Raw genomic sequence first — 17725 nt, forward strand, 5'->3', positions numbered from 1 at the left:
CTTGATAGAACAAAATAACCCTAAACAGAGTAAACAATGTGACCCTTGACAACGACATCCTTATCAGGGTAAACAATGTGACCCTTGACAACGACATTGCCCTTATCAGGGTAAATAATGTGGCCCTTGACATCATTACCTTTACCAGGGTAAACAATGTGACCCTTGACAGAACATGACCTATGTAAGGACTATTACAGTATGATTCTTGTCAGAGCAAACAATGTGACCCTGGTTAGTGCAAAGAATGTGACCACTGTCCGGAAATACAGTGTGACCCTTGTCAGGGCAAAAGTTGTATTCCTCAGGGAAAACAATTTGACCTTTGGCAACAGCGTAACCTTTGTCATATCAAAGTGACCCTTGTTAGGTCAAAGAGTGTACCCCATGTCTGATCAAACAATGTGACCCTTGTTAGAAAAAATGAAATTGTTTTTGGAAAACAGTGTGACCCCTGTCAGGGCAAACAATGTGATCCATGTAAAAAAATGTGATCCCTTTCTAAAAAAAAGTGTGACCATTGGCAGAACAATATCAGGACCAGCAATGTGATCCCTTGTTAGAAGATTGTAAACCTCAACAGAACCATGTGACCCGTGGTAGAATAAATAATGTGACCCGTGGTAGAATAAATAATGTGACACTTGTCATGATATTGTGAACCATGTCAGAACAAACTATGTGACCCTTGTCATGATATTGTAAACCATGTCAGAACAAACTATGTGACCCTTGTCATGATATTGTGAACCATGTCAGAACAATGTGACCCTAGTCATACCGAACATTACAACCCTTTCCTATCATTGATCAACACACATTATTCTTATTTTCTCGAATTTGCGTGTAAATACCCATTTCATACTAATATATATATATATATATATATATATATATATATATATATATATATATATATATATATATATATATATATATCCCTGGGGATAGGGGAGAAAGAATACTTCCCACGTATTCCCTGCGTGTCGTAGAAGGCGACTAAAAGGGGAGGGAGCGGGGGGCTGGAAATCCTCCCCTCTCACTTTTTTTTTTAATTTTCCAAAAGAGGGAACAGAGAAGGGGCCCAGGTGTGGATATTCCCTCAAGGGCCCAGTCCTCTGTTCTCAACGCTACCTCGCTAATGCGGGAAATGGCGAATAGTATGAAAGAAAGAAGAAAGATATATATATATATATATATATATATATATATATATATATATATATATATATATATATATATATATATACATTTTGCTTTGTCGCTGTTTGAATATATATATATATATATATATATATATATATATATATATATATATATATATATATATATATATTTTTTTTTTTTTTTTTGCTTTGTCGCTGTCTCCCGCGTTTGCGAGGTAGCGCAAGGAAACACGAAAGAAATGGCCCAACCCACCCCCATACACATGTATATACCTACACGTCCACACACGCAAATATACATACCCATACATCTCAATGCACACATATATATACACACACAGACACATACATGTATACACATGCACACAATTCACACTCTACCTTTATTCATTCCCATCGCCACCTCGCCACACATGGAATAACATCCCCCTCCCCCCTCATGTGTGCGAGGTAGCGCTAGGAAAAGACAACAAAGGCCCCATTCGTTCACACTCAGTCTCTAGCTGTCATGCAATAATGCCCGAAACCACAGCTCCCTTTCCATATCCGTTATCGTTTTCCAGCACTTCACTTATCTATAAAAAAAGCTTCATCTAGTGCTCTACAACTCCGTTCGCGAGGTTTCTTCCAGGGATACACACACACACACACATATATATATATATATATATATATATATATATATATATATATATATATATATATATATATATATATAGTGAAATTGGAAAAGAATGTAGCTAGACATTGAAGCTTATTCTTTCATTGAAATGTGAACAAATGGAGCATTTTTCAAAGTGATAGAGATGGAAAGCAAAGAGGGTGTTTTTCATGAATGTACTGGAAAACTTGAGGTCCAGATAAACTTTTGGTCTGTCAAGACTTTATTATAGTGGATGACCAACTACCTACCCTCATGTATCCAAGATATGGTTGTACTTTGTGTAGTGAAGACAATTGAGAAACATCATAAGCCAATATTCCAGTTTCATGATAAGAGAAGAAGTGGACCAGGCAGTATGATACAGTGGTTAAATTGATGAAAACTACTATTGACATTTGTGTAACTAAATTATACATTTCCCTTCTCCATAGCCAGAGGTTGAACCATTATGTGACATTCATATTTTTCATTTCCAGCTAGAAGTTTCAGTTCTCTACATTATTTCCTACATTTCTCATATATATATATATATATATATATATATATATATATATATATATATATATATATATATATATATATTATCCCTGGGGATAGGGGAGAAAGAATACTTCCCACGCATTCCTCGCGTGTCGTAGAAGGCAACTAAAGGGGACGGGAGCGGAGAGCCAGAAATCCTCCCCTCCTTGTATTTCAACTTTCTAAAATGGATATATATATATATATATATATATATATATATATATATATATATATATATATATATATATATATATATATATATATATATACGCCCATACACGCACATATACATATCAACATAAGTATACGTACATATATACACATACATATTCATACTTGCTTGCCTTCATCCAATTCTGGCGCTACCCCGCCCCTTAAGAAAATGCATCGCAACCCCCTGCTTCAGCGAGGTAGCGCCTGGAAGACAAGAAAAAAAAAAAAAAAATGGCATTCGTTCACACTTAGTCTCTAGCTCCCATTTTCACATTTAGTCTCCAGCTCTTTTAGTCTCCAGTTGTAGTTTTACCTACACTTCCTCATCCTCATACTTCTGTAGTTTTACCTGCACTTATATATTATACTTCCGTAGTTTTACCTACACATCTTCATCCTCATACTTCTGTAGTTTTACCTTCACTTATATATCATACTTCTGTAGTTTTACCTACACATCTTCATCTTCATACTTCTGTAGTTTTACCTTCACTTATATATCATACTTCTGTAGTTTTACCTACACATCTTCATCCTCATACTTCTGTAGTTTTACCTGCACTTATATATCATACTTCTGTAGTTTTACCTACACTTCTTCATCCTCATACTTCTGTAGTTTTACCTGCACTTCTTCATCCTCATACTTCAGCAGTTTTACCTGCACTTCCTCATCCTCATACTTCTGTAGTTTTACCTGCACTTCTTCCTCATACTTCTGCAGTTTTACCTACACTTCCTCATCCTCATACATCTGTAGTTTTACCTGCATTTGCTCATCCTCATACTTCTGTAGTTTTACCTGCACTTCCTCATCCTCATACTTCTGTAGTTTTACCTGCACTTCTTCATCCTCATACTTCTGCAGTTTTACCTGCACTTCTTCATCCTCATACTTCTGTAGTTTTACCTGCACTTCTTCATCCTCATACTTCTGTAGTTTTACCTGCACTTATATATCATACTTCTGTAGTTTTACCTACACTTCTTCATCCTCATACTTCTGTAGTTTTACCTGCACTTCTTCATCCTCATACTTCAGCAGTTTTACCTGCACTTCCTCATCCTCATACTTCTGTAGTTTTACCTGCACTTCTTCATCCTCATACTTCTGCAGTTTTACCTACACTTCCTCATCCTCATACATCTGTAGTTTTACCTGCATTTGCTCATCCTCATACTTCTGTAGTTTTACCTGCACTTCCTCATCCTCATACCTCTGTAGTTTTACCTGCACTTCTTCATCCTCATACTTCTGCAGTTTTACCTGCACTTCTTCATCCTCATACTTCTGTAGTTTTACCTGCACTTCTTCATCCTCATACTTCTGCAGTTTTACCTGCACTTCTTCATCCTCTTACTTCTGCAGTTTTACCTGCACTTCTTCATCCTCATACTTCTGTAGTTTTACCTGCACTTCTTCATCCTCATACTTCTGCAGTTTTACCTGCACTTCTTCATCCTCATACTTCTGCAGTTTTACCTGCACTTCATCCTCATACTTCTGCAGTTTTACCTGCACTTCTTCATCCTCATACTTCTGCAGTTTTTACCTGCGCTTCCTCATCCTCATACTTCTGTAGTTTTAACTACACTTCCTCATCCTCATACTTCTGTAGTTTTACCTACACTTCCTCATCCTCATACTTCTGTAGTTTCACCTGCACTTCTTCATCCTCATACTTCTGTAGTTTTACCTGCACTTCTTCATCCTCATACTTCTGTAGTTTTACCTACACTTCCTCATCCTCATACTTCTGTAGTTTTACCTGCATTTGCTCATCCTCATACTTCTGTAGTTTTACCTACACTTCCTCATCCTCATACTTCTGTAGTTTTACCTGCGCTTCCTCATCCTCATACTTCTGTAGTTTTACCTACACTTCCTCATCCTCATACTTCTGTAGTTTTACCTACACTTCCTCATCCTCATACTTGTGTAGTTTTACCTGCACTTCTTCATCCTCATACTTGTGTAGTTTTACCTGCACTTCTTCATCCTCATACTTCTGTAGTTTTACCTGCACTTCTTCATCCTCATACTTCTGTAGTTTTACCTGCACTTCTTCATCCTCATACTTGTGTAGTTTTACCTGCACTTCTTCATCCTCATACTTCTGCAGTTTTACCTGCACTTCCTCATCCTCATACTTCTGTAGTTTTACCTGCATTTGCTCATCCTCATACTTCTGTAGTTTTACCTGCACTTCTTCATCCTCTTACTTCTGTAGTTTTACCTGCACTTCTTAATCCTCATACTTCTGTAGTTTTTATCTGCACTTCATCCTCATACTTTTGTAGTTTTACCTACACTTCTTCATCCTCATACTTCTGTAGTCCTCCCACCTACACTTCTTGATATTCTTACTTCTCTAGTTTTACCTGCTTTTCTTCACACTTCTGTAGTTTTACCTGTTATTCTTAATTTTTCATAGACCTTGCTGACAATTACTCTCTAAACATATCTTAATGTCAGGTTGGTTATTCATTGTTTTAGTTTGGCCATCTTGAACTTGTCTTGTGTTCTAATATCTTTATGTTTTGTTCCCTTTTGAGCCTACCGAAGATGATGTTTCAGGCAGGGTTTCAACAATGAGTAATTGTATATATTTTTATACGTCATGCCAGATAGAATAAATGTTTAGCAATACTAGGGTAAAGAAGTTTGACGTCATTAGAGCTACGTTCAGCTGCTTTTCTTATGAAAGGTAGAACCATCTTATACAATGTTATCTTTTGGTTGAGCCATAAGAAAGATTGTGTTGCATGATTATTTATACCAGATATTTTTCTGCAGGATCTCTATGGTTACGACTACATACCAAGGGTTAGTTTTGACATACAAGGTATCTAAGGCCACACCCTACATTGGTGTGTGCCTCCTATAGTTGGTTATAAATAGTTTGTTGTGTATTAGTGGTGGCTTTGATGTAGGTAGCAGGCAGCCCCGACGGTATCATGTTCAGCTAATGTATCTAACACATCTATACATGACCAATTTTGTATAGTACATTCTAGTCAGTGAATGACTACCTAAGAGTTTTCTGTTTTGAAATACCTAGATTTGCATAGGGATAATTATATTAGAATATTAGTCATCATGGAAGGCCATTGTTGTTTGCATCAACAAGACAGGTGAGACAGCACTGGTAATTATAGTAAATGGATTACAACGTGAGATAGTCATCTCCTAGAAAGTTATATTTGTTGTGCACATGTGACGTCTATACCAGCATGTAACCAAACACAGGAAGATGAGAGAATCCATTACTCATTAATGTTCCAAAGGTAATGTAGCGGTGATAACAGACGAGGTAGAATAATACATGACAACATCCACAGACGGCGCAGAGTGGTACATGATAACATCCACAGATGACGCAAGATGGTACATGAAAGCAGATCTTGTCAGCCTCGCACATGCATAACACCAGCAACAACAAATTTATTCCTGGGTTTAAAGTGGTGCAAATGAAGTGTTTGTGTAAGATGCTGAGGGATTGTTTGACTTGTCCAAATGTGGTGGCAGTTGGTGTTGTAAGGGCATTTAGTGTGTGTGTTGATGTTATCGGTCTGGGTAGTGAACGTCATATGTATAACGTATTATGACGCCTAGAATGGTTGGTGTTTTGCTCAGTAGTTGAGACTGTGTTCAAGGTGACGGGTGGGTGTGAGCTGGATTCCGGTCTCTCTGGGGTTAAAAGAGACTGAAGACCTCTGTGGAGATGCTGACATTCTGTTCTGGGTGACCCATTGTTCCAGTTTTGTAATGTAGCGCTACATTTTTAATATTGCTACTGTGGTTTAAGTGTGTTTAATGTGATGATAAGGTCCTCTGCACATGAGAGACCCTCCATGTTGTGGTTGTAATTAGAGGTCGTGTAAAAAAGAGACTGAAGACGGTAAAGAAAGAACTTCCCCCTGTGGGATCCATTGTAGTGTTTAAAAGTTAGAGGTGGGGAATTTTATTATTAATTTATATGGTGGTTAGAGACGAAGGGCTAAGGGTTCGACAGGGTAAGGTAAGTGTAGAAATGGAACACAGAGTTAAAGAATATAAACATGTAAGGTGTCATTTTGGGAACAGTGTAGAAAGTATTCTGGAGAATATTTATATATATATATATATGTGGAGGGGTGGCGACAGGAATAAATAGGGGCAGACAGTATGAATTATGTACATGTATATATATGTATATGTCTGTGTGTGTATATATATGTATACGTTGAGATGTATAGGTATGTATATGTGCATGTGTGGACGTGTATGTATATACATGTGTATGTGGGTGGGTTGGGCCATTCTTTCATCTGTTTCCTTGCACTACCTCGCTAACGCGGGAGACAGCGACAAAGTATAATACATAAATAAATAAATGTATATATAACCCTGGGGATACGGGAGAAGGAATACTTACCAAGCATTCCTCATGTGTCATGGAAGGCGACTAAAGGGGACGGGAGTGGGGGGCTAGAAACCTTCCCCTCCTTGTATTTTAACTTTTTAAATGAACTAGCCCCTCCTTGTATTTTAACTTTCTAAATGGGGAAACAGAAGGAGTCACGCGGGGAGTGCTCATCGTCTTCGAAGGCTCCGACTAGGGTGTCTAAATGTGTGTGGATTTAACCAAGATGAGATAAAAGGAGAGATAGGTTATAAGTTTGAGGAAAGGAACCTGGATGTTTTGGCTCTGAGTGAAACGAAGCTCAAGGGTAAAGGGGAAGAGTGGTTTGGGAATGCCTTGGGTCAGGGGTTAGTGAAAGGACAAGAGCAAGGGAAGGAGTAGCACTACTTCTGAAACAGGAGTGGTGTGAGTATGTGATAGAGTGTAAGAAAGTAAACTCTAGATTGATATGAGTAAAACTGAAAGTGGATGAAGAGAGATGGGTGATTATTGGTGCATATGCACCTGGGCATGAGAAGAAAGATCATGAGAGGCAAGTGTTTTGGGAGAAGCTGAGTGAGTGTGTTAGTAGTTTTGATGCATGAGACCGGGTTATTGTGATGGGTGATTTGAATGCAAAGGTGAGTAATGTGGCAGTTGAGGGAATAATTGGTGTACATGGGGTGTTCAGTGTTGTAAATGGAATTGGTGAAGAGCTTGTAGATTTATGTGCTGAAAAAGGACTGGTGACTGGGAATACCTGGTTTAAAAAGAGAGATATACATAAGTATACGTATGTAAATAGGAGAGATGGCCAGAGAGCGTTGTTGGATTACGTGTTAGTTGATAGGTGCGTGAAAGAGAGACTTTTGGATGTTAATGTGCTGAGAGGTGCAATTGGAAGGATGTCAGTTCATTACCTTGTGGAGGCGAAGGTGAAGATTTGTAGAGGTTTTCAGAAAAGAAGAGAGAATGTTGGGGAGAAGAGAGTGGTGAGAGTAAGTGAGCTTGGGAAGGAGACTTGTATGAGGAAGTACCAGGAGAGACTGAGTACAGAATGGAAAAAGGTGAGAACAAAGGACGTAAGGGGAGTAGGGGAGGAATGGGATGTATTTAGGGAAGCAGTGATGGCTTGCGCGAAAGATGCTTGTGGCATGAGAAGCGTGGGAGGTGGGCAGATTAGAAAGGGTAATGAGTGGTGGGACGAAGACGTAAGATTATTAGTGAAAGAGAAGAGAGAGGCATTTGGACGATTTTTGCAGGGAAATAATGCAAATGAGTGGGAGATGTATAAAAGAAAGAGGCAAGAGGTCAAGAGAAAGATGCAAGAGGCGAAAAAGAGGGCAAATGAGAGTTGGGGTGAGAGAGTATCATTAAATTCTAGGGAGAATAAAAAGATGTTTTGGAAGGAGGTAAATAAAGTGCGTAAGACAAGGGAACAAATGGGAACATGAGAGAAGGGGGCTAATGGGGAGGTGATAACAAGTAGTGGTGATGTGAGAAGGAGATGGAGTGATTATTTTGAAGGTTTGCTGAATGTGTTTGATGATAGAGTGACATATATAGGGTGTTTTGGTTGAGGTGGTGTGCAAAGTTAGAGGGTTAGGGAGAATGATTTGGTAAACAGAGAAGAGGTAGTAAAAGCTTTGCGGAAGATGAAAGCCGGCAAGGCAGCGGGTTTGGATGGTACTGCAGTGGAATTTATTAAAAAAGGGGGGTGACTGTATTGTTGACTGGTTGGTAAGGTTATTTAATGTATGTATGACTCATGATGAGGTGCCTGAGGATTGGCGAAATGCTTGCATAGTGCCATTGTACAAAGGCGAAGGGGATAAAAGTGAGTGCTCAAATTACAGAGGTATAAGTTTCTGAAGTATTCCTGGGAAAGTATACTGGAGGGTATTGATTGAGAGGGTGAAGGCATGTACAGAGCATCAGATTGGGGAAGAGCAGTGTGGTTTCAAAAGTGGTAGAGGATATGTGGATCAGGTGTTTGCTTTGAAGAATGTATGTGAGAAATACTTAGAAAAGCAAATGGATTTGTATATAGCATTTATGGATCTGGAGAAGGCATATGATAGAGTTGATAGAGATGCTCTGTGGAAGGTATTAAGAATATATGGTGTGGAAGGCAAGTTGATAGAAGCAGTGAAAAGTTTTAATCGAGGATGTAAGGCATGTGTACGTGTAGGAAGAGAGGAAAGTGATTGGTTCTCAGTGAATGTAGGTTTGTGGCAGGGGTGTGTGATGTCTCCATGGTTGTTTAATTTGTTTATGGATGGGGTCGTTAGGGAGGTGAATGCAAGAGTTTTGGAAAGAGGGGTAAGTATGCAGCCTGTTGTGGATGAAAGACCTTGGGAAGTGAGTCAGTCGTTGTTCGCTCATGATACAGCGCTGGTGGCTGATTCATGTGAGAAACTGCAGAAGCTGGTGAATGAGTTTGGTAAGGTGTGTGAAAGAAGAAAGCTGAGAGTAAATGTGAATAAGAGCAAGGTTATTAGGTATAGTAGGGCTGAGGGACAAGTCAACTGGGAGGTAAGTTTGAATGGAGAAAAACTGGATGAAGTGAAGTGTTTTAGATATCTGGGAGTGGATTCGGCAGCGGATGGAACCATGGGAACGGAAGTGAATCATAGGGTGGGAGAGGGGTCGAAAGTTCTGGGAGCATTGAAAAATGTGTGGAAGTCGAGAACATTATCTCGGAAAGCAAAAATGGGTATGTTCGAAGGAATAGTGGTTCCAACAATGTTATATGGTTGCGAGGCGTGGGCTATGGATAGAGTTGTGCGCAGGAGGGTGGATGTGCTGGAAATGAGATGTTTGAGGCCAATATGTATTGTGAGGTGGTTTGATCGAGTAAGTAATAATAGGGTAAGAGAGATGTTTGGTACTAAAAAGAGTGTGGTTGAGAGAGCAGAAGAGGGTGTTTTGAAATGGTTTGGTCACATTGACAGAATGAGTGAGGAAAGATTGACCAAGAGGATATATGTGTCAGAGGTGGAGGGAACAAGGAGAAGTGGGAGACCAAATTGGAGGTGGAAAGATGGAGTGAAAAAGATTTTGAGTGATCGGGGCCTTACATGCAGGAGGGTGAAAGGCTGCAAGGAACAGAGTGAATTGGAACGATGTGGCATACTGGGGTCGACGTGCTGTCAATGGATTGAACCAGGGCATGTGAAGCGTCTGGGGTAAAGCATGGAAAGTTCTATGGGGCCTGGATGTGGAAAGGGAGCTGTGTTTTTGGTGCATTATTATATGACAGCTAGAGACTGAGTGTGAACGAATGTGGCCTTTGTTGTCTTTTCCTAGCGTTACCTCGCACACCTGAGGGGGAGGGGGTTGTAATTTCATGTGTGGCAGGGTGGCGATGGGAATGAATAAAGGCAGAGTATGAATTATGTACATGTGTATATATGTATATGTCTGTGTGTGTATATATATGTATACGCTGAGATGTATAGGTATGTATATTTGCATGTGTGGACGTGTATGTGGGTGGGTTGGGCCATTCTTTCGTATGTTTACTTGCGCTACCTCGCTAACGCGGGAGACAGTAACAAAGCAAAATAAATAAATAAAAATATTTCAACTACGGCCCAGGCTTGATGTTGACTATTTTCTGTGACTGGAGCTTTCAACATAATTTTTTTTTTTCAAGTGTATCCATGTCTGATAATCTGACGATCCAATATATTTTACCTGACTCATGACGTAATTAAGCTCATATAAATCTGATGATCGTCCTCTCCCTTAGCCTATTCAACTTATATCAATTAAGAGCCAGTCCATAGCTTTCCACAGACCACACCTACTAGTTTGTGGACCACAATATATCTAAAGTATTACTAGGCTGAGGAAAACAGTGGAGGGCTTGAGAGAATCGGGATGTGAGCCAGGCAAGCTGGGGAGGGGCTGGGTGTGAACTACACAGGGTAACCCGACACTGACACACCAGCGGCAGGCTAGAAATAACGTAAGACGCTGAAGTTGGCTCAGACCCACGGACGGCTTACCTGACCATACTGGCCCTACCACACAGCATGCTGTCCACACTGGCCCTACCACACCCTAGGCTGTCCACACTAGTCCTACCACACCCCATGCTGAACACATACCAGGCTGTCCACACTGGCCCTACCACACCCAGAATGGCCACACGACCTATGATATCCCATACTGGGCACATTAAACCTACGATATCCTAGGCTGGTCACACGACCTATGATATCCCATACTGGGCACATTAAACCTACGATATCCTAGGCTGGTCACACGACCTATGATATCCCATACTGGGCACATTAAACTTACGATATCCTAGGCTGGCCACACGACCTATGATATCCCCACTAGACCTATGAAATCCGAAACTGGCTATACTGACAATGCGATATCCTAGGCTGGCCACTGAACCTATTATATCCCAGGATGGCCACATGCCTTCGAAGTGCCTATGATATCCTGGGCTGGTCACACTGGTCCTATTAAATCCTAGGCTGGCCACGACCTACGATATCCCAGGAATTTCCCACTGGATGTATAATATCCCAGGCTAGCCAAACTGCCCTTACGATATCATAGGTTGGCCACTAGACCTACAATATCTCAGGATAACCACGTGACCTTCGATATCCCAGGCTGACCACAATGGACCTATGATATCCCAGGCTGGTCACACTGGTCCTATGAAGTCCCAGGTTGGCCACACTGGACCTATGTTACCCCAGGCTGGTCACACTGGTCCTATGAAGTCCCAGACTGGCCACATGACCTACGATATCCTAGGAGGGCCACATGACCTACATCCCAGGTTGGCCACACGATCTACAATATTGCAAGCTGACCAAAATGGATCTGCAATATCCCAAGATTGCCACGCGACCGATATCGCAAGCTGGCCACATGATCTATGATATACCAGGATGGCCACTATACCTACGATATCCCTGGCTAGCCACATTGGACCTACGATATCCTATGATGGCTATATGACTTACTATATATCCCAGGAGAGCCATACTGAACCTGCGATGTCAAGAGGCTGGCCACACTGGACATATGATATCCCAGGTTGGTTACATGACCTATGATATCCTCACTGGAAGTATGATATCCCAGGCTGGCCGCACTTCCCTTACGATAATACAGGCAGGCCACTGAACCTACAATATCCCAGGATGGCCACACTAGACCTTAGATATCCCAGGCTGCCCTCAATGGGCCTATGATATCCCAGGCTGGTCACTGGTCCTATGAAATCACAGGCTGGTCACACACGACCTACGATATCCCAGGACGGCCACACAACCTACATACCAGGCTGGTCACACGATCTACGATATCCCAGGATGGCCACACAACCTACATACCAGGCTGGTCACACGATCTACGATATCCCAGGATAGCCACACAACCAACGATATCCCAGGCTGATCACAGAAGATATCAGGATAGCCACACGACTTATGATATCCTAGGATGGCTACGCTAGACCTGTGATATCCCAGGCTGGACCTATGACATCCCATGCCGGCCACACGACCTATGATATCCCATGCTTGCCACACTGGACCTACAATATCTAATGCTGGCCACACGACCTATATACCAGGCTGGCCACACGACTTACAATATCCCAGGCTGGCTACACGACCTGCGATATCCCAGGTTGACCATACTGGACCTACGATATGCTAGGCTGGCTAGACTAGTCCTAGGATATCCCTTGCTGGGCACACTGGACTACGATATCCCAAGCTGGCCACACTAGGCCTACAATATCCTAGGTTGACCACACCTAGGGAATGTTGTAGCGTACGGTCATAAGAGTTAACAGGGTATGAAATCATTTATGGAAAGAAGAGATTAAGTAATAGGATGGAACCCTGAGAAATCACTGTTGACGACAGAATAAGACATAAATTTGCTCCATCAATCACTTCTGAAATGGATCGACATGAAACCAAGCTACGCATGAGGTAACATATTTATAAGCAGGAAAAGACAAAGGAGGGTAAATGTAACTCGTGATGCCACAAGAATGGATGTGGTGGGTGGCGGCGTTATTCCTCATCTTGGCTCAAAATCGTCTAAACTGACAAAAACAACATTAACTGCTATTCTATATATGCTTACAACATTATACTACCACAGCAGTTCACTTATTGCATTGCCCCAATATATTTCACACGTAATCAATTATTGGACTGTTACACTATTATGCCAGCTTGCTTATACATTAAATATTCATTATCATATTTCATTTATACATCAATAATTACTGTGCCTCATTGTCACATTCATACATTACGTTAAATCATCATATTCATACATTACATTCTTGAATTATCATATTCATACATTGATTATTACATAGTTGTATTAACATATTTAATTCATACAATTATTACATTGTTGAATTATCATATTCATACATTAATTATTACATAGTTGTATTAACATATTTCATTTATACATCAATTCTTATATTGTTGTATTATCATATTTCACTTATACATTAATTATTACATTATCATATTTATATATCTTTTTTTTTTTTTTTTCCAAAAGAAGGAACAGAGGGGGCCAGGTGAGGATATTCCAAAAAAGGCCCAGTCCTCTGTTCTTAACGCTACCTCGCTAACGCGGGAAATGGCGAATAGTGTAAAAGAAAAAAAGATATCTATTACATTGTTGCATTATCATGTTTCATTTATACATTAATTATTACACTGTTGCATTATCATATTTCATTATACATTAATTATCACATTGTTGCACTATCATATTTCATTTATACATTAATTATTACATTGTTGCATTATCATATTTCATTATACATTAATTATTACATTGTTGCATTATCATATTTCATTTATACATTAATTATTACACTGTTGCATTATCATATTTCATTATACATTAATTATTACATTGTTGCATTATCATATTTCATTTATACATTAATTATTACATTGTTGCATTATCATATTTCATTATACATTAATTATTACATTGTTGCATTATCATATTTCATTTATACATTAATTATTACATTGTTGCATTATCATATTTCATTTATACATTAATTATTACATTGTTGCATTATCATATTTCAATTATACATTAATTATTACACTGTTGCATTATCATATTTATACATTAATTATTACATTGTTGTATTATCACATTTCATTTCTACATTAATTATTACATTGTTGTAATATCATATTTCATTTTTACATTTATTATTACATTGTTGCATTATTTTTTTTTTTTTTTTGCTTTGTCGCTGTCTCCCGCGTTTGCGAGGTAGCGCAAGGAAACAGACGAAAGAAATGGCCCAACCCACCCCCATACACATGCCTCGATTTAATCCACTGACAGCACGTCAACCCCGGTATACCACATCGCTCCAATTCACTCTATTCTTTGCCCTCCTTTCACCCTCCTGCATGTTCAGGCCCCGATCACACAAAATCTTTTTCACTCCATCTTTCCACCTCCAATTTGGTCTCCCTCTTCTCCTCGTTCCCTCCACCTCCGACACATATATCCTCTTGGTCAATCTTTCCTCACTCATTCTCTCCATGTGACCAAACCATTTCAAAACACCCTCTTCTGCTCTCTCAACCACGCTCTTTTTATTTCCACACATCTCTCTTACCCTTACGTTACTCACTCGATCAAACCACCTCACACCACATATTGTCCTCAAACATCTCATTTCCAGCACATCCATCCGCCTGCGCACAACTCTATCCATAGTCCACGCCTCGCAACCATACAACATTGTTGGAACCACTATTCCTTCAAACATACCCATTTTTGCTTTCCGAGATAATGTTCTCGAATTCCACACATTCTTCAAGGCTCCCAGAATTTTCGCCCCCTCCCCCACCCTATGATCCACTTCCGCTTCCATGGTTCCATCCGCTGCCAGATCCACTCCCAGATATCTAAAACACTTCACTTCCTCCAGTTTTTCTCCATTCAAACTCACCTCCCAATTGAACTGACCCTCAACCCTACTGTACCTAATAACCTTGCTCTTATTCACATTTACTCTTAACTTTCTTCTTTCACACACTTTACCAAACTCAGTCACCAGCTTCTGCAGTTTCTCACATGAATCAGCCACCAGCGCTGTATCATCAGCGAACAACAACTGACTCACTTCCCAGCTCTCTCATCCCCAACAGACTTCATACTTGCCCCTCTTTCCAAAACTCTTGCATTCACCTCCCTAACAACCCCATCCATAAACAAATTAAACAACCATGGAGACATCACACACCCCTGCCGCAAACCTACATTCACTGAGAACCAATCACTTTCCTCTCTTCCTACACGTACACATGCCTTACATCCTCGATAAAAACTTTTCACTGCTTCTAACAACTTGCCTCACACACCATATATTCTTAATACCTTCCACAGAGCATCTCTATCAACTCTATCATATGCCTTCTCCAGATCCATAAATGCTACATACAAATCCATTTGCTTTTCTAAGTATTTCTCACATACATTCTTCAAAGCAAACACCTGATCCACACATCCTCTACCACTTCTGAAACCACACTGCTCTTCCCCAATCTGATGCTCTGTACATGCCTTCACCCTCTCAATCAATACCCTCCCATATAATTTGCCAGGAATACTCAATAAACTTATACCTCTGTAATTTGAGCACTCACTCTTATCCCCTTTGCCTTTGTACAATGGCACTATGCATGCATTCCGCCAATCCTCAGGCACCTCACCATGAGTCATACATACATTAAATAACCTTACCAACCAGTCAACATTAATTATTACATTGTTGCATTATCATATTTATTTTTTTTTTTTTTTTTTTTTTTTTTTTTTTATACTTTGTCGCTGTCTCCCGCGTTTGCGAGGTAGCGCAAGGAAACAGACGAAAGAAATGGCCCAACCCCCCCCCCCCATACACATGTACATACACACGTCCAGACACGCAAATATACATACCTACACAGCTTTCCATGGTTTACCCCAGACGCTTCACATGCCTTGCTTCAATCCACTGACAGCACGTCAACCCCTGTATACCACATGACTCCAATTCACTCTATTTCTTGCCCTCCTTTCACCCTCCTGCATGTTCAGGCCCCGATCACACAAAATCTTTTTCACTCCATCTTTCCACCTCCAATTTGGTCTCCCTCTTCTCCTCGTTCCCTCCACCTCCGACACATATATCCTCTTGGTCAATCTCTCCTCACTCATTCTCTCCATGTGCCCAAACCATTTCAAAACACCCTCTTCTGCTCTCTCGACCACGCTCTTTTTATTTCCACACATCTCTCTCACCCTTACGTTACTTACTCGATCAAACCACCTCACACCACACATTGTCCTCAAACATCTCATTTCCAGCACATCCATCCTCCTGCGCACAACTCTATCCATAGCCCACGCCTCGCAACCATACAGCATTGTTGGAACCACTATTCCCTCAAACATACCCATTTTTGCTTTCCGAGATAATGTTCTCGACTTCCACACATTTTTCAAGGCTCCCAAAATTTTCGCCCCCTCCCCCACCCTATGATCCACTTCCGCTTCCATGGTTCCATCCGCTGACAGATCCACTCCCAGATATCTAAAACACTTCACTTCCTCCAGTTTTTCTCCATTCAAACTCACCTCCCAAATGACTTGACCCTCACCCCTACTGTACCTAATAACCTTGCTCTTATTCACATTTACTCTCAACTTTCTTCTTCCACACACTTTACCAAACTCAGTCACCAGCTTCTGCAGTTTCTCACATGAATCAGCCACCAGCGCTGTATCATCAGCGAACAACAATTGACTCACTTCCCAAGCTCTCTCATCCCCAACAGACTTCATACTTGCCCCTCTTTCCAGGACTCTTGCATTTACCTCCTTTACAACCCCATCCATAAACAAATTAAACAACCATGGAGACATCACACACCCCTGCCGCAAACCTACATTCACTGAGAACCAATCACTTTCCTCTCTTCCTACACGTACACATGCCTTACATCCTCGATAAAAACTTTTCACTGCTTCTAACAACTTGCCTCCCACACCATATATTCTTAATACCTTCCACAGAGCATCTCTATCAACTCTATCATATGCCTTCTCCAGATCCATAAATGCTACATACAAATCCATTTGCTTTTCTAAGTATTTCTCACATACATTCTTCAAAGCAAACACCTGATCCACACATCCTCTACCACTTCTGAAACCGCACTGCTCTTCCCCAATCTGATGCTCTGTACATGCCTTCACCCTCTCAATCAATACCCTCCCATATAATTTACCAGGAATACTCAACAAACTTATACCTCTGTAATTTGAGCACTCACTCTTATCCCCTTTGCCTTTGTACAATGGCACTATGCACGCATTCCGCCAATCCTCAGGCACCTCACCATGAGTCATACATACATTAAATAACCTTACCAACCAGTCAACAATACAGCCACCCCCTTTCTTAATAAATTCCACTGCAATACCATCCAAACCTGCTGCCTTGCCGGCTTTCATCTTCCGCAAAGCTTTTACTACCTCTTCTCTGTTTATCAAATCATTTTCCCCAACCCTCTCCACTTTGCACACCACCTCGACCAAAACACCCTATATCTGCCACTCTGTCATCAGACACATTCAACAAACCTTCAAAATACTCATTCCATCTCCTTCTCACATCACCGCTACTTGTTATCACCTCCCCATTTACGCCCTTCACTGAAGTTCCCATTTGCTCCCTT

The 17725-nt window shown here is 40.5% G+C and overlaps 1 protein-coding gene across 50 annotated transcripts in view; it reads left to right on the forward strand.

Moving 5' to 3' along the window:
- The window catches only part of LOC139756531 (uncharacterized), a 143979-nt gene that overhangs the window by 10148 nt on the left and 116106 nt on the right, over nt 1-17725 (forward strand). For 42 of the 50 annotated variants that reach the window (XM_071676069.1, XM_071676027.1, XM_071676028.1 and 39 more), the window contains exon 2: nt 5363-5392. The exons of the other annotated variants lie outside the window; for them this stretch is intronic. In XM_071676069.1, coding sequence (XP_071532170.1) covers nt 5363-5392 — 30 coding nt within the window. The remainder of the gene's footprint in view (nt 1-5362; nt 5393-17725) is intronic. 50 annotated transcript variants of the gene reach the window in all.

The sequence above is a fragment of the Panulirus ornatus genome, chromosome 22 (assembly GCF_036320965.1).
Source record: "Panulirus ornatus isolate Po-2019 chromosome 22, ASM3632096v1, whole genome shotgun sequence".
Taxonomy (NCBI): Eukaryota; Metazoa; Arthropoda; class Malacostraca; order Decapoda; family Palinuridae; genus Panulirus; species Panulirus ornatus.